The sequence below is a fragment of the Pinus tabuliformis genome, chromosome 4_2 (genome assembly GCF_031772625.1).
Source record: "Pinus tabuliformis cultivar Carrire ecotype Pingquan chromosome 4_2, CPIR1, whole genome shotgun sequence".
In the NCBI taxonomy this organism is placed as follows: Eukaryota; Viridiplantae; Streptophyta; class Pinopsida; order Pinales; family Pinaceae; genus Pinus; species Pinus tabuliformis.
Window position 1 is genome coordinate 330,069,911 of NC_142304.1, and position 18,717 is coordinate 330,088,627.

An 18,717-nucleotide genomic window follows, 5' to 3' on the forward strand; every position below is an offset into this window, starting at 1 on the left:
CTATCAATACTTTTGTTATATCCCTTGCAATCTGCAGCTCTATGTCCATAGTTAGAACATGCATCACAGTAATCATGAAATGTACTTGCATACCCGAGTGTGTAGGGTGATGATCTACTAAAGGTGTTTTCCCTTGAGTGTATCCAAGGCTTTGTTGCTCTCCCTTATAAATGCTCTTCTCTGATTTGGTGTTCTAAATGCATCATCTTGATTTCTTGAGACATTGGTCTTCCAGCATCCAGTGTTGGTTGACTTGTGCAAAACTTTGACTTTGGGCTTCTCTTCATTTTTGGCATGAAGATTCTTTTCTTCTTGGACAAGTGACTTCTCTTCATCTTTAAAGTGAGGCTTCTCTTCATGGTCATTATGTGACATCTCTTCTTCTTTGACATCTTCATCCTTGCAGCATGAGGACTCACAAACATATCAAAGACCTATCTTGATAAGTGGTGATCTCTGGCAATTTAGAATGTCATCCAAGACCTGTGAACTCCACAATTTATGTTTCAGTTTGTCCACATTTACTCTCAAGATGACGATTTCCTGCTCATGGTTCATGCAATCTTCTTCCTTTTGCTTCATCTAACTTCTTAAGACATCCTCAATCCTTTCGACGTCTTCAAGTTCCCTCTTCAAGGAGGTGATTTACTTGCCAAGTTCTTTATCCTGCTTGTTCTATTTATTTGGCTTCTCCTTTTCCTTGAGTTAGCAGGTCAGGGAGCTTTCTTGCTTGTCTGTCTCTTCCAGCGTGTTTTTGAAATGATCCACTTCCTTCTTTGCTTCATCAAGTTCCCGATCCTTTTTTTATGATTGTAGTTCTTTAATTTGAAGTTCAAGCCGGTTGATATCAACTATGGCAAATCTCCAATGATCGTAATACTTTGTCTTCTCAGCCTTCAGGTCTTCATGTTCCCTAAAAAGACTATTTTACATACTTGTGGTCATGTCCCTGTCTTTGACCTAAAAATAATTGACCCAAGCATGAAACCCATGCTTCAATAAGTTAATTTATTTAATAATAAAATTTTGTTTTCTTTCTTTTGATAATCATTACATCATGACTCAAGTACAATTATGAAGACCGACACTAGTTACATTCTTCAACATTTGTGTGAGCTTTTTGTGAGAAGAGCATATCTATGAGTAGCCTATACGCAGATTTGTGATAGTAAATTTCCTTGCAGAAGTGCGCTTAGATTTATGAGAAATTCCTAAATAATAGGGATTGTCCAGCGCTAGGAAATAGGAGCCAGACAGCACAAGGAAATAGGGACTTGGGTTGGGTTTCCTGCAGGGAGGTTTCAAGCTTAGTCCAAGCAATGAGATAAGTGTATTCTTTGTTGAAACGATTGCCTTGCTAAGAGATCAATTGTTCTATTTTCTGTCAATAAAATTCTGCAGTTAGCTGAGCATTTTCCCAGTCGGGTTCCCTAGAAAATATTGTGTTATTGTATCATGTGACTGTGTTTTCAAATACAATTCTATTCTACTCCAAATTTATCGTAGAGAAATCCTGTGTCTTGGAGCAACGAATTAGTTCCAGATTTGTTCATTCAAGCAATTGCGTGATTTCAAGGAAATTCTACATGATATCAGAGCGAGGAACAACATAAAAACCAGCACACAGTGATCAGGTTTTGAATAATAGAGGTCAGATTTGTGAAGGAGAACTCTTTGGGTAAGCAGGATGGCGTACCAAGGACTAAGAGCTAACCACCGTTTAGAGGGAGCCACTAACTTTGTCTCTTGGAAAGGGAGGATCATGATGTGAAAATTTCTAAACTAAAACTCTACTGCAGCAATTGATTTATTTCACCTACTTATTATTCACAATAAGTTATTTATGAAATCCCTTCAGCAAATATTAAAATAAATTCTACTACAGTTATCACACAATTACCCAGAAAAAATACATGCGCAAGAACCAATCACATCAACACAGTGGTTTTTGGACAATTGTCCATGGAAAAACCCAATGCGGGAAAACCGGTGCAGCAGATGACGACTTTATTAATCTTTAGCAGCAATTGCTTTTACAAGGAATGATTTTACAGAGAAACTAAAAGAAAACACCTGAGACTTTTTGACACTTTGGAGACCCTGCTCCCACTCCTGCGTCACTCTGCGTGGCTCTAAATGGCTCTGCGTCCCTCTATATCAGTCTACGTGAGGGCTACGTCTCTCCTCTGGACTGCATTGTCTCCCACTATCCTTGCGCCCCCTCCTCCTCAGTCACTATCTGCTGCTGTTGCCCTCCTCTTCCTCCACCTTGCAACTCTCCCTCTGAAATCAATCTCCTTTACTTGAGAATCAATTTTCCTTGAGATATTGAGTATCTGCGGGTGTTTTTCCAAATGATCCTCAAGTCTTCTCTTAAACTTTTCTTGTTGATGAATCAACGGCCGATATTAAATATCTAATCAACGGCTAAGATTAAAATAGACTTGATCCTAGTCTCTTAGAGGCTTCTCACCCTTATCTTTATTAATACCCATGAATATTTTTATTTTCCTAAGTTTAGACTTAGAAACCCATTAAAAATATTAATTATTTTAATAACTCCTCATCGAGGTGGAATTTCTCAAAACGATTTCTGGGTCTTGGAGATCTCGAGTGCCTTAGCCTCTCCTCCAAATTTTAAGGCTAGAGCACATCCAATGCTACCAAAAATCAACACTCCCTCTTAGCGAGGAATGTGCTCTAGTAATGCTTCACCATAGAAGCATCACAATGATCCTCCGCATCGGTCCTCTGTGCTGATAATTGGCTTGCTGCCCTACATCCACTGCATTGTTGCTTTCTGCACTACTGCCCATGACACTACCACTACCACTGCTGCATCTGTACTGCAACTCCCTCTCAACATGTTGCATCATGTTGCCAATAGCACTACCACTGCTAATCGTTGCACTACAACTCCAACACTTATCCATTTCTGCTACTGAAATGGATTCTTTACCACCCCCATCTTCTCCCTGAAATGAACAAACTTTGTTCTTCCTAGGGCCTTGGTGAGGATGTCTTCCACCTGTTCTCTTGTAGGAGTGTGCCTCAATTGTACTGCTCCCTGTTGGACACAGCGTCTGACAAAGTGACACCTGATAGCAATGTGCTTCGACCAATCATGAAACACTAGATTCTCAGAGAGCTTGATGCAACTCTGATTATCACACATGATCCTAGTCGCTTCCATCCTTCTCCTGAATAGATTCACAAGCAATTTCCTAAGCCATATGGCTTTGCACGAAGTTGTGCTAGCTGCCATATATTCTGCTTCAGCTGAGCTCAAAGCCACAGATTTATGTTTCCTACTACACCAGGAGGTCATTCCTAATCTAATGTTGAAACAGTACCCAGTTGTACTTTTCCGATCTACTGAACTTCCAGCCCAATCTGCATCAGTGAACACACTCAGCCTGATCTCATTGCCTCGGGTGTACAATAGTCCATGCTCTATTGTTCCTTGTATATACCTAAGAACATGTTTGGTCGTTGCCCAGTGCGCCCTCTTAGGTTCCACCATGAACTGACTAAGGGTGTTGACAGCGCAACAAATGTTTGGTCTGGTATTGACCAGATACATCAAGGACCCTATATGCTGCCTGTACAAGGTGGGATCAACATCTTTATCTTCTGATGCATCAATCTTCTTCCAGTTGGTGATCATTGGAGTAGCCATAGGTCTACACTGCTGCATCCTGAATCTCTTCAAGATCTCTGTAGCATATCTCCCTTGTCCAAGGAAGATCTCTTCCTTCTACTGCCAAACTTCCAACCCCAAGAAATAATGCATCTATCCCAAATCCTTCATGTCGAATTTTGTGGTTAGGTTCTTCTTGCAGTCTTTGATGAGACTGGATGATCCTGTCAGGAATAGATCATCCACATATAACACTAAGATTAGAGGCTCATTCTCTACGACAAGATAGTAGAGATTAGGGTCTGCGTCACTCTTGACGAACCCCATCTTCTGCAAGTAGCCATCAATTTGATCGTACCATGCTCTAGGTGTTTGTTTAAGCCCATACAAGGCTTTCTTTAATCTGCATACATGAGATTTCTTCTCATGTTGTTCAATGTATACTTCCTCTTCTATTACCCTGTTCAAGAATGTCGTCTTGACATCCATCTGATTAATCTCCCACCCCATCTGTGCTGCAAGAGATATCATGGTTCTAATAGAAGTATACTTGGCTACTAGGGCGAAAGTTTCTTCGTAATCTATCCCTTCCTTCTGAGCATACCCCTTAGCCACAAACCTAGCTTTGTATTTCTCCACACTATCGTCTGCAGTATATTTGACCTTGTAGATCCATCTCGAACCTACCACTAACCTGTCTTGAGGCCTAGGTACCACTTCCTAGATATCATTGACCATTATAGAGTTGTATTCTTCCACCATAGCATCTACCCATACTTGATGTTGAATGGCCTGTTGAAAACTAGAAGGTTCCCCAACCTAAGCTACTAAGGCCTGGTATCTGTTTGGCTGTCTTCGCTCCCTTTTATTATTCTTGGGTGCACCAATGAAGTCCTCTGCATCCCGTAGAATCTGTCGGAGTTCCCGACTCGTTCTTCCACTGGTAGTAGGCACATCTATCAACTCTTCCTCTTCCTATAATTCCTCATGTTCTGAAGCTTTGCCTTCAGGAGAATTTCTGGTATTAGTTTCTGCTGGTCGAAGTGGTTTGACCAACGGCTTGTCTTTCCACTGCTCCTCGAAAGGCATTTCTCGAGATTTCCTGAAAGCTCTGCCTTCCATGAACTTTGCATCCCGCCGAACTACTACCTTCCTACTCCCTGGAAGATAGACTCTATATGCCTTAGAATTCTCGCTATATCCCACAAGATATCCTTTCTCAACAGTTTGATCTAATTTCTTTCTCTTTTCTTTGGGTATACAGCGATATGCTAAACTCCCAAATATCTTGAAATGATTAACTTCAGGTGTCTTCCTGGTGAAGACCTTCTCCGGAGTGATTTTTCCAATGCCCTGTGTGGAGTGCTATTCTAGACATAAACTATCGTGTTGCATGCTTCTGCCCACAGGAATTTAGGCATATCCTGATCATACAACATTGCCCTAGTTGCTTCCACAATAGTCCTGTTTTTCCTTTCTGCTACTCCATTCTACTTCGAATTGTAGGGAGTTGTGCACTCCCTTTTGATGCCTTCCTTAGAGCAAAAATCGGTGAAGTCCTTGTCAACATACTCTCCACCATTGTCTGAGCGCAACACTTTTATCTTCTTTCCTGTCAGATTCTCCACTAGAGCCTTGAATCGACCAAAAACCTCATCCTTGGTTTTCAGAAAGTAGATCCAAGTCTTCCTAGAATGGTAATCGATGAAGGTGACGAAGTATTCGGCACCATTAAGAGCTTTTGTGGACATTGGTCCGCAGATGTCTGAGTGTATCAATCCTAGCACACTCTTAGCCCTATTGTTAATTCTGGAAAACGTTGTTTTGGCATACTTGCCCAGAGCGCAACCTCTGCATACATCATCTCATTCGGTACTTAGTCTTGGAACTCCTGATACTATTTACCTGAGAATTCTCAAAACCCCATGGTGTAAGCGTCCCATCCTCCTGTACCATAGTTCATTCAAATCTTTGTCTCCATTACTGCCTATTAGTGCCATTGGTGATTCTAGTTGCAACCTGTACAACCTGTTACTTTTGATTTCAATTTGGGCCTTCTTTTCCCAACTCGGGTGTTTAACATATACTTTCTCCTCAATGAAGAAAAGGTCATAGCCCTTGTTTTGAAGTTGAGATACGGAGAGTAAGTTCATCCCCAATCTTGGCACATGCAGCATATTGGTTGCTCGAAGCCGCTCTACTGCTTCAGTTTGAAAGACTATTAATATTAATCCTAAAAATAGTTAAACCTAATTAAGAGAAGAGGATGGTGAATTAAAATAAGATTAATAAATTAAATTTTAGAGAAATTTAGAGAACCTCCATGTCGCAACAACCAACATAAGAATATCCATCTAAGAGATAACTTGAATTAAATTAGGGAGTAGATAGGGGATCAAATTTTGACATATCAATTGACTTTAGTAATGAACACAAATTAAGGAGTAAAAAGGGGGATCAAGAGACAACTAGGAGAAGAAATAGGAATCTTGTTGAGGTGAGGAAAAGTATTATTTTTAAATTAAAATTTAAATAAATAATTTTGGAGATCCTTGATGAGAAAGTGACACATGGGTGGGTGAATAATCAAACTATTGAACTATCAAAAATAATTAATTATGCATGAAATGCCAAGTGTCACCTATGAGGACTCCTATAAAAGAAGGGGCAGGCCATGGGAGAAGGGACTTTTTTTTTACCCTATTGTTGGATGGATGAGACTATGTCAGAGTAGTGACTATGAGCTATAGTGAGTTTGGTGAGATAGAGGACTTTAGAGAGGGGACTCTTGAGCCAAAGAGTGCTCTCCTCTACCAGTTAATACATTCCTTCATTGTACAACCCCATTGCAGCTCGGGGGTCCGCGGGGAAGGAGAGTACCCAAGGAGTACGCTAGGAGGTCAACCGATGGGTCATTGCATTCGCATCAAGCACGTCGACATTCACACTTGGAGGCGACCGACAACAAAGGAGGGAAAATAATGGCAAGTAAAGTTTGAATCTCGTCTCCTAGTGAACGGTACCTATGTTGTTATAATATTCTTTTGTATGACTTCATTATGGTTTTAGTTAATAACATGTAAATTAGATGATATGTTCAATAAAATGAAATTCAAGAAACTTTTATATAATGCTTAATAATTTTTTTGAGTTCCCAATGCTATTTTCTTATGGTTGTATTTTTAGTATTTTAAAAAAAAGTTTATAGGGTTGGTCCCTACACTATATGTGAGTGCCTTTGGTCGTTTCCTGCCATACTCAATAATCATCAGTAACAAAGTTTCTCATTGTTAGTCATTGTCATAATAGCATCATCAATATCACCTAGTCATTCGCATCATTGTTCATTGTGAACCAGAACTAATGCCAGTAGGTAACATAGGGGACACATCCATCATGGCTATCATCATCATAACATCAATGGAAACATACATATCCATCAAAGCTATCAACATCGTAACATAAATAGAAAACATGCCTATCCATCAAATCTATCATCATCATGATATCAATAGAGAGCATACGTATCCTTTATTGCTATCATCATCATAAATTCAATAAAGACCAAACATAACCATTTATGCTACAATCATCATAATATCAGTAGAGAACATGCATAACCATTAATGCTACGTTCATCATAATACCAAAAGATAACATAACCATTAATGCTATCTTCATCATAATGTTAATGGAGAACATACATAAACATCACAACCACTAATAATAGAGTCATGTGTCTGGATCCTCAACCTGAGGTACGCAAGGATAAAGTGTGGGCCTTAGGGCTAAATAAATATTAATGTCATATCACTATTAGTCGACTAGAGCGGGGCACTACACCTGACTCAATCAACCCGTCCTTTACCCAAAATAATGTTAGAAAATCAAAAAGGCAGTAAAGATTTTCTTGTTCTTGATAATTACTTGTGATGTTTCTTATTATTACGATTCTTTATATCTTCTTTCCTTAGTTCATCAAGCAATTACCCAAAGCAACAGCACATAAAATAATAGACACCAAATGTAGGCACATGGCAGGGCAAAACCCCTCTCAAGGGGAAAACCCAGTTAAGATAACTCTTCCTTTAAATAGTATTCTTAGAGACTCTTCACCCTAGACCAAGACCAGACCTTCCCTCCACACCAAGTCAACCTCCCAGAATTTCGACCTCTTCCTAGCAACTTCAACTAGGTAGCAACTTACGGCAACTGGCAGCTTCCGACAACAATGAAACTTGGAAGACTTCGATCTCCCAATCCAGGACACGAAACAGAGAGAGAGACACACCAAAATTTCAATTTTCCTTGTCTCCTTAGACTTCCCCAAACTCGCATTCACTTTGGCTTCCCGATAACAAACTTCACACCTTTTCCAGCTACAAGAGAACTTCGCACTTATGCCCAGCAACAAGAGATTTTCGCACTTCTTCCCAACTACAAGAGAATTTCGCACTTCTGCCTAGCAACAAGAGATTTTCGCACTTCTTCCCAGCTACAAGGGAATTCGACCTTGTGAGAGACTGATACTCAAAATGAATTTGATGAGCTTCCTTTTATAGGCTTCTTGTGGGGTCAAATAAGGTCCTTAGGCCGACTTGATCTTCTCTTGGGCTGACTTGATCCTCTCTTAGGCCAACATGGTATGGAGGTTACATAATTCATATTTGACTCAATATTTAACCATTTTACATGATTCAAAAGCCCAAGAAGGGTCGCTTTAAATGTACAATAACTCTATATACTCAGAATAAATCCTAGAAGTCCTCAATGGGGACTTTAACCTAAAACATGGTGACCCAAGCATGAAACCCATGTTTTAATAAGTCACAATAATAATAATTATTATTATTATTTTCTTTATTCTTTTGACAGGTACATTACATGATGACTCAAGTACATTAATGAAGAACGAACATAGTTACATTTTCTAACACTTGCTCTTAACTAGGGAGATATTCATAATGTACAAATACAATGGAAGATCTCAAACTATATGAACCATGAAGAACTTTAGGCACTGCAATGCCATGTGGGCCGAAAATCCTTTGTGGTGGCCCCCACATTCCACCAAAGCCGCAATCTTTCCTTCGAACTCTAAAGTTGGGGTTCTTCTCATGCCAAAAATCAATTGTGGGTCCCCTAGGCCCACTTCTCCTAAGTGAAACAATGCAATACACCAAAATTGGGCAAAATTTGATATTTACTAAGTGAAACACTAAGTAGGAATATCACGGGTTTTCAACACAACGGTAAAATTTTGCAAAATTTATTGAAAAGGAAATGCCTTTTATGTTTAACATAGTCATCATTAACAAGAAATATGAGGGTCAAGTCCCACTAGCACAACTGGTTGAGGATGGGCCTCGTCAACAAGGCGACCCAGGATCAAACCTCATGAGGGGTGGTTATGCCTTGTGATAGGGGGAGGAGACATGTTAAAAATCCAGTCAGCTAAGGGTTGGTGTGGCCCAGGTGCGATCCCCGGGTGACTTTGACTACTTAGATGCCCCTGGGTCGCGGCTCCTCAAGCCACAGGTCAAGCCTGGAGGATCATAGACAACTTGACAAACAAACAAAAAACCAAGAAATATGAGGAAAAAGAGCTGCTATAAAGACAATTCTCTGTGATAGATTGTTCGTGGACTATATTACAAATTGAAAGTAGTTACAGTTAAGTTTCCTAAAGCTAAAGCTCATGTATAGTGACCAATAAGGCAATGTCACTCAACCCTTTTTTAAATTGTTTAAGATTTTAATTGGCAAGCATAAGGGTTGTGCATAATACTATAAAGTATAGCTTGTTATGCATACAAGCTTGAAACAAGTACGAATGTTAATATTGAATTTTGAATATATATATACATATATAATTGTCGTCCCCAACCCACTATCCCCTGAAAATTGTGGGGTTGCACTCTAGCCATTCTGGGGATGCATTCCCCCGTCCCCAAAACCAGCAGAATATAGATTATACATTAACGTAAGCCCTGTCCAATTTCCTTATATGACATACTTCTACACCCAAGTCAGCCTAATTTTCTTCTATAAATGTCCCTTCTTTTCTGTGAATGTGGACTGTCCTCGAGTACATTAAAGATGAGGTATGATGGCCATTATTGCTAGAGTTTACAAAGAAGCAAACCTAGGGGTTTACAGGAAGCAACCTGAACTGGTCTGTTCAATACCAAACCAATCTCCCAGTCCAGTTTAGCCACTAGTTTGGGAACTGAAGGGTCTGGAATCCAATTCATACCATCCAGTCCTAATAACAATCTCAAGTGGGCTACACATGTACTTTGTACTAGAGTACATTAAGGTAAAACCCTGTCCAATTTCCTTACGTGGCTTACTTCTACACCCAAGTCGGCCTAATTTTCTTGTATAAATGTCCTTTCTTTTCTGTGAACATAGACTGTCCTTGAGTACATTAAAGATGCCTTCTTACAGTAGTTCTCCTGGCTACCCCTGTGACAAGAGGATATCTTGCTCGCTTTTTAAAACCCCTTTATAGATTATAGCAGTTAAATACAACATTAAGCCTTCACTCTGATTATGAAAGAAGAAGAAAAAGACAAAAAGAGAATGTCCAGTTGTTCTGAAGCAAGATACTTCAAATATGCAATAGAGTTGAACTCTAGTCATCTGCCATCTCTCTGATCATTTAGAAATGGTCCAAAGATAAAGTTCTGTCCAATAAAAAATTTCGTGATTCAGGGTATCATTGAGAAGCTCAAGTCCTTTATTTCTCATATACTAGAATTTACAATAATTTTGAATTAGTGGCTCCATAAAGCCCTGTTACTTGAATATATTGTTTGTCTATATACCAGGGTAAAATCATTTCCAGAGCTTGTAACATGCCTAAACAAGCAGTTAAATACTTGCAACTAAAAGTAACCATCATTGATTCTGCACACCTACAATGCCTTGAGATTCTGTAAATGCTTGTACTTGTATCATCTTAAGCCATAGTTGTTGATTAGATCGTAAAGATCCAAATGTATTCCAATTGCAGGTTTCATATAACAAGTTACCAGAGATTATGAAGTACGTTATGCTTTGTTTGGTGTCTGTTCAGCAACTGTTCTACAGTTGTCTATCATTTCACTTTTTTCATATATTTCTTTTATGTCAAGCTTTATTACTTCCACTGCTTGCACATTCTTCAATGGACTAAGTTCTGCCTTCAAGATATGGCATTGTTGTCTTCCATCAGATTGTAAGTTTATGACCAGATCTGTGTCTGGATTGTCATTATCTTTTTAAAGACTCTGCACACTCTAGGGATTTAGATCCAAACGATGTTGTTCTGAATAAGGGCAATTTTGACAAACCTAGAACTTAAATCCATAATAATTGGATCTCATCAAACTATCACATAAAGGGAAAATGTATGCAAAGGTCCCAATCTATATGGCATGACCCAGTCAAATCTCAAGCTTCAGCAGTTTGGGCTCGTTACCCACCACCTGTGGGTAGTGTATATGGGAGAAAAAAATTCTCCTAGATGGTCCTCGGTAGCCAGAAGCCCCTTGCAACCCCTAGATAGCTCGATGTGCCATTTTCTCCACCACCTAATCCAGCCATGTGGTTCCTCGCCCATCTGTTACAAATGTATGTTTGAAGGTGGGCCTCCCGACCCCAAAGGTATGGCTTTTCATTCATATAATTGAGTAGTTTTCTTTACTTATCATGGGCACTTTTGGGCATGAATTGGTGGGGGGATTCGGTGGAAAAAGTGGGTTAGGTTTGTATTCTTGTCTCTATTGCTTGATTTCATAGTTAGCCTTGTGTCCTAGTCCCGCGGCGTCTCCTTTACTGGCTATTAGCTTTAGGGTTGGCACTACATGGGAAATCTCGATTTTGGTTGCGTGGTCCTGCTTCCTGACACCACCTATATTACTCCCTTTCCACTCATTTGAGCCCCAGTCATCTCTTTTCCCATACGGATCCACATGGGGTTAGCCTCCCCCTCCCCTTACCGACACCTTGGGTTGGGTCTAAAATGACGCCCCCGAGGTTGATGCAGCTAAAAAGAAAATAAAAAACATAATTTGGCCACTCTCAACAGGAAATGTACCACAAAATGTAAAAGATGGCCGAGACATACAAATTTAACACGTGGGCAAAAGCCAAACATGAGCTCTACCCTTATCTATGGCCATCACCCTGGTTCCTATGGGCACTAGACGATCCCCCTCGATCATTAGGGAACCCGTGATTGTCCCAACCCCTGGTGGGCAATGAACTGCCCCACCTCAAGGGGGTATCCACTGCTACATATTACACATCATGCTCTCCATCCCCTAGAGCCCCGACCAGTTATGAAGAAAAACCAATCAAAGGCAAAAGAGGTCGGAGTAACTCATGTACCACAATTTGCTCCCTCCTACACTCATATACCCAAGTGTGGGCTTCTCTTATTATAGCTACCCTTGCACCTTGACATGTGGTCTGGATGATTCCCCTGATCCCCACTCCATTAAATTATTATATTATTTGCCACCTACCTCATAAAAGATGTACCGTGGACATGCCAGGCCCTATAGAGGATGAAACCACCTAATAGGGTCCTTGGTTAACCCCTTATTAGGCTTGGAGAAACTTGTAAATGCCAAAGCCCACTATGGAAGGGCATGCCACCATGAAGTGCCCCATTGATCCCATGATTCGTAAGCATTATTACTTGATTATTCTAATGATTTGTTGTATTGGACGGCAAGGGGATGCACTGGATCTTATGCAAGATTGCAGGTGGGTCTTCATTTGTGGCTTGATCTCCCAATACGGGGTCCTAGCCTTCCAAAGAACCACATTGGCACTTGTAGGGTGAACGTTGAGAGCCATGGGCCTCCACCATAGCAAAATTACTCCATGGATCCCCAGCAGTGTTCATTGATTGCTCGTGTTCCACCTTTTGGATGAGGATGATGCACATGGTCCACCATGCCCAGTCGGCTCCACAGTTGCACCGTACACTTGGCAAATGTTCCAATATGCCTCCCACTGCAGAGGGAGGGCTTATGTCATTACTCCATCCCTTACAGATGGTCTACCGGCATATTTGATCCATTTGGAGACCCATGACGATGTCCTTGTGCCCCCACACCCACCTCGGAGCACCACAGGTTCTTGATTGGAAAACAAGGGGCCAACCCCTTGTCCACTATGTTTGGAGTCCATTTTTACATCATGGCACCCCTTGGACTTCATCAGGCCTCCTCAAAGGCCCAATGACTCACTTTGTTCATCATTCGACCCTCTTGAGAGGATTATCTTTACTTATTGAACTATTTGGTGGGCCTGTCACCAAACATTTTGTTATCATGCACATTATTTTATTTTAGGGACTAAATTAGGCCTAATTAGCTAAATTGAATTCATTAGAAAGTGTATAAATACAAGTGTGATGAATCATTTTGATCATCATCACTTGGATTGGATCTTTCTCTCTTGTGAGATTTTCGCTATCCTTCTTGGAGGACGAAGTTGGATGAATGGATGAATTTTGATGTTTGGATCTCTTTATTTTTGTCTTGGAGCTTCACTATTGGCATATAATGATGATTGGATATACTCTTTATTACATGTAAGTACTCTCTTAATATTATTTTTCTTATTTTCTTATGTCACATGCATGTTGCTAAGGATTTTAATTTTTCGCTATACTAGGCTCAAATTCACTGCTTTTCTTATGCGAAATTATGGAAATTTGTCTTTTTATAGTGTTGCATCATGTCATGGGCCATGTATGAATGAGTGAATATTCCTAGAGATATTTTGTTGAAATTTTATCTTGATAAGTCATCATATATTGCAAATTGAAGTGTAAAGACCTTGAAGCAATTGTTCACATGCCCTAATTGCCATGCGAAATTGTTCTAGAGGCCTCCTTGACTAAGTGAATCCATTCAAAGCATTGAAATATCCTTGACTCCATTTCTCCCAAAGCATTAGGCACTAATCCTCCATAGGTGATCACCTAAAAGCATATTTTCCTCACCCTTCTCTCTTTCTTTCTAGGCCTAGCCTCCATAGGTGACCTAGGGCATCATTTTTCTCACAATTCACCCATCAAAAAAATTTGATTTCTTGCCCTCTAATGCATCGTTGTGTCTCCTAAGCGCCCTCCAAATTTGAAGCAATTCCGACGGTGGGATCTTGAGATATTCCAAGCCCTAGCTTTGAGATTGATTTTTGCCCTTGGTTTCCCTTGGCTAGTGACCTCATAGGGATCATTGCAACGAAATCACTAAAAAGTTTCTCCTTTGATCCCCTTCTCCCCCTCAATTAGGTCAAACACACCCCTAATTGATCAACTCCACCAACTTGACCTAATTTTGGGTCCACTTGGTCCCGTGTGGTCCCACAACTTTTCGAAGATAATTTCACAAAGACCACTTGGAATCCAAGTTTTCACAAGGATTTCTCGGAGTAGGTACCTCCTTTAGAAGTCTTGTTCACAAACCCTAGCTCTTGAAATACCCCTTGGCCCTTCTTAGAGAGTCTTATGCCTTGCCTCTTAAGCAAGTAAACCATATAATTGAGTCTCTCTTGTGAATAGGCCTTAGGAATCACTCCTTATATCTTCATTGATTTATCCATCTAGTGATTCCCTTTATATCGGGTCTCCTCCCATTGGTGAAAGTCCATAAAGAGCAGGGAGCCTTAGCTAAGGTGACAGTGGGCTATCGCTCCATTGTTGCCCTTGAACTAGTAGTTGCCCTTTTAGGATCCCCTCCTAGGACTCTGGCTAGTTTGAGCGGTAACAGGCCTTTCAGCATCCTTTCATCTGCATTCTTAAATACTAAAAAGTCTGATATGAACCTGATAATATTGGCCTATGAATGTCGTTTGAATCTGGATTCTGCCTGCTATCAAATCCTAATCTCTCAAAAACAAACTATCTGTTTGCAGGGATCATGTTAGAAGTAAAACAATATCAACTGCAACTTTGAAACTAAGCTATCAAACATAATTTCCAGGAATAGTGTACTCCGTAGACTTCAGTTGTAACCAATAAAAATACTAAATAAATTCACACAGAATAAAGGGAGGTGATAAAAGCCAAAACAACGAAAAATTAAAGCATCAGCAGTTTAACTCATACAATCAACCTATTGCAAATTCGCGAACAATAAAATGCTTATTAAACTCCCTGAAATTAACATTTTGAAGCTGAAGAGGAATATGGAATGAATAACGATGAAAAGATACTGTGTGTTAATTAAAGCATCACCAGTTGAACTCCTACAATCAACCTATTACAAGGCAAATAAAAGCTATTGTATGCCCTGCAAAATTGTGAAAAATAATTAAAAATAGAATAAAATGAAAATTTCTTAAACTTCCTTGAAATGAATATTTTGATGGCTTGTGAATAGCTTTTTACAGCAGGACTTGAAATATTTGTTTCATTTAATATGGAATCAACATATCTAATGCTTACCGGAATACCCAGCTCATGTAGCAACATCTCCGCCTCCCTAGCCTCTGCTTTGGCAATTTCTTCAATTGGACCTTCTAAGGTCAAACCACCCTTATAATCTGGGAGAACATAATTTACAAAAAGAACAAATAAGGCTAAAAGTCCAACTACTGTCAAACACAAAGTATCTTTTCAATGTTATCCATTCCATATGCCCCCTTACCTTCAGCTTACTACCACTGGACTTTTCAAGCTCAATTCACCTTTCACAATTTGTTTGAGTGCATGTTAGGAAACAGTTCATAGACTAGAATAGTTAAACTGAAATTATGTTCTGTTTCTCCTTCCAAGTATAAATCTCTTGAGCTACCAAACAGAATAAGTGTAAAAGAATAAGATGAAAACGCGGCTGAAGCATGGGAGAAGAGAACAAAGGCTAGGGAGAGTGATGATTAAAGGACTGTAAAAATGACTAAATACTTACAATGATAAATAAGGAGCACAATGAGATAAACAATCAAAAGTAAGAGAAAAAAAGAATGAAAATATATTGATATCCTAGAGTTCCCCATCTCTAAAAGAGTAATTGCTATTCAAAAATTTAGAAACCCCAATCCTTGTTCTCAATGCTGATTTTAGTGGTGTGTACTAGACTTCTACCAGGGTTTGGCGTTATTTTATATCCCAGAGACAGGGAGGTGCCTGAACAATGGGAAGGGAATGCGTGTTTATGAAGCACTGAACATTAGCGTTCAACCCTCTTGAAGGTTCTCCTTCAACAACAGTATGCGTAGAGTTACCAGCCTTACTTTTGGAATTCCTGCATGCTCTGGCATTTCAGCAGGTGAGGAATGCTCTAGCTTCAATCTAAGGGCCTCAAAATTCACTATATAGCTTCCTGATTTAAACTACAAGGATTTCTGTAGATTTCAACTCGCATAACCTTTACCAGATTTACTCAAACTTTAGATACCAGATTATATCTAGAACTTACATCTCCACTCGGAGAGCACACCCTTTAAGTGTCAGAGTTGTTTCAAGCATGGACAACTTGCTTATGCAAGCCCAAAACAATTGATGCCACGCACTTGTAGTTGCCACACAACCAGAATTGCAAACAACCCGCTAGGGTTCCTGATCCACTACTCCCTATATATTATGTCACTTGTCACGAATTCTCGCCTTGGCACACTTTCTCAGATCACACACAACATGGATTAATGATGGCACGGGTGGAGACACCAAGAATAGTTCCAGCAACATCCTAAGGGCACCATCACATCTACTCCAACTTGTATCTTTGCAGGTTTTCTCTTTCCAGTTGTTTGCTCAAAGAGGAACTTGAGAAATTATCTTTTTTTTGGAAAAATATTTCATATATTTTCAGAAAGATATTTACATCATGAGAGAACAAAGAGTGGAAGGGTATATACAATTATCTTGATGGCATAATCACATAAAATCTGATTAAGGCTTGCTTCTCCTACTTGTTCAAAACATCACTTCGACTATATGCTACAGCACTCCACAGGACACTCGCCCATTTCCTTGAGCAGAGACAACTCAGGGCCAAGGGCCAAGCAGGATTCTGCCCAGACCACCAGACGATCGACCACATCCTTACTCTTCGTGCGGTGATCGAGGACTCTAGGCATCAATCCTCTAAAGTGTACTTCTGTTTTGTAGACTTCCAGAAGGCCTTTGACTCAGTCCCGAGGGAAGATCTTTTCCAGAGACTAAGGGAGATCGGCATCTACTCGACTCTCCTGACAGTTATCATGCGCCTCTATGAGGCCATCCTTGGCCGTCTCTGCACAGTTAGAGGAATGTCGGATTTCATCCGAAGCACTATCGGAGTCAAGCAAGGATGCCCCCTTTCTCCTACTTTATTCGGGATCTATATCGATAAGCTTGAGTCCTTCCTCCGGGAGCATATCCAGGAGACAGATGGGTGTATTCTTCACCAGGTCCTGATTTCCATCCTCCTCTTTACAGAAGATATTGCCCTTATTGCCTCCTCCCAAGAAGGCCTTCAGAGGCAGCTAGATGCTCTCGCAGCTTTTTGTGACCGGAGGCATCTAACTGTGAACTTGGGTAAAACCAAAGTGATTATCTTCAATGGAGTCGAGAAAACCTCGGACTTCCACTTCCTATTTAAAGGAGAAGAGATCGATATTGTCAGCACCTATACTTATTTGGGAGTTCAGTTTTCAGGGCCTCGCTTCAGCCTACGGCCAGCCTTCAGCCTCGGATCAACAAAGGGTATGGCTCCCTAGCCCTTCTGGAGAGGCAGTGTTTCCGGCACCATTTCCATGACATCTCGTCCAAAATGAGCATCATGAACATTTTGATTCGCCCCACAGTACTTTACGGCTCAGAGATTTGGGGTCCCTCTCTCCTAGAGTCAGATTGGGCTTCAGCAGAGCGGGTCCAGACCCTCCTTTTGCGCCGTTTCATTAGGTGCAAGCAAACAGTTCCTCAGCACATCATTCTAACAGAGTTCGGGGCTCAACCTTTCCGCCTAGAGGTGATATTTAGGTTAGTGTCACTCCTGCACAAGCTCCGAGGCTTGGCAGACGCGAGGAAGGGTTGAGATAGATACCCATATTTAGCATATTGCTCCTCAGAGAACATCGCCCGTATGCAGACAAGCCAATCCAAATGTTGGTACACCGGTGTGACAGAGCTTCTGGAGGCTTCAGGAATCCAGATTGACCATCTCCCTCCCTTTCAGTACTCTCTGAATGCTCCAGGCCACCTCCTTCCCAATCAGCAAGAGCTGAATAAAATCATTAAGGAGGATATTTATAGACGATACGTTCAAACTACATGGACCAATCCTCCCAATGGGTTGCGTCCAAAAATGGCCTTCTACGCGGAGCATTGCCTGGAGATCAGGGATGGGCTCATCATCAAACCCCAGTACACGTTCCAGCATTGGATGCATGCCCTTAGAATCCCCCTCGGGCAGCTCAGAGTTGGGTCTCATAGACTCTGGGTGGAGACAGATCACCACATCGATAGGGCAGATAGGATTTGCCAGCTCTGCCACTTACAGGAGATAGAGACAATGACACACTTCATCTTTGGATGCCCTGCTTACTACGAGATTCGAGGTCGTTTCCATTGTCTCTTCAGGGCTTCTCAGACTTTGTCCAGCTTCCTCACATATGTTGATCTGAGATGCCTTGCGCTTTATCTCCAAGAGGCCTTCAGATTTCGGGCCCGCTTTCTTCAGCCCCCCACCAGATTGGACACCACGCAGAAGATCACGGACTTCTTTAGGGCGCTACCATCAGCGCAGGGCACCAAAAGAACCATTGACCGACCCACAGCCACTGAGACCAGATCGGTGCAATCCCGGGGAGGCCGACCCACCAGACTACACCAGCGCTCCAGGATTGGTTCCACCCCTGGGAGGCGCCCTAGAACCTCCAGGCGAGCTCAACGACAGCCCAGTGTGCCCACAAGACAGCAGACTTTGACAAGCTTCTCTTAGTTTTCTTCTCTCGACCTCAGATGTTAGGAGTAGGAACTGGATAGGAGACTCCTTTTTTCTCCTTCTCCTTCTCTACTTCATCGCAGAGCATTGTTCCGAAGCCGAGAGCTTCTAGCTTCTACATTTACATTTACTTAGATTATAGAT

The 18,717-nt window shown here is 41.0% G+C and overlaps 1 protein-coding gene across 2 annotated transcripts in view; it reads right to left on the reverse strand.

The window, feature by feature from the left end:
* Window positions 1-18,717, reverse strand: part of LOC149169286 (HAD-superfamily hydrolase, subfamily IG, 5'-nucleotidase) — a 296,089-nt gene that overhangs the window by 252,808 nt on the left and 24,564 nt on the right. For both annotated transcript variants that reach the window (XM_089428627.1, XM_089428629.1), the window contains exon 2: window positions 15,093-15,190. In XM_089428627.1, the coding sequence (XP_089284753.1) occupies window positions 15,093-15,190 (98 nt within the window). The remainder of the gene's footprint in view (window positions 1-15,092; window positions 15,191-18,717) is intronic.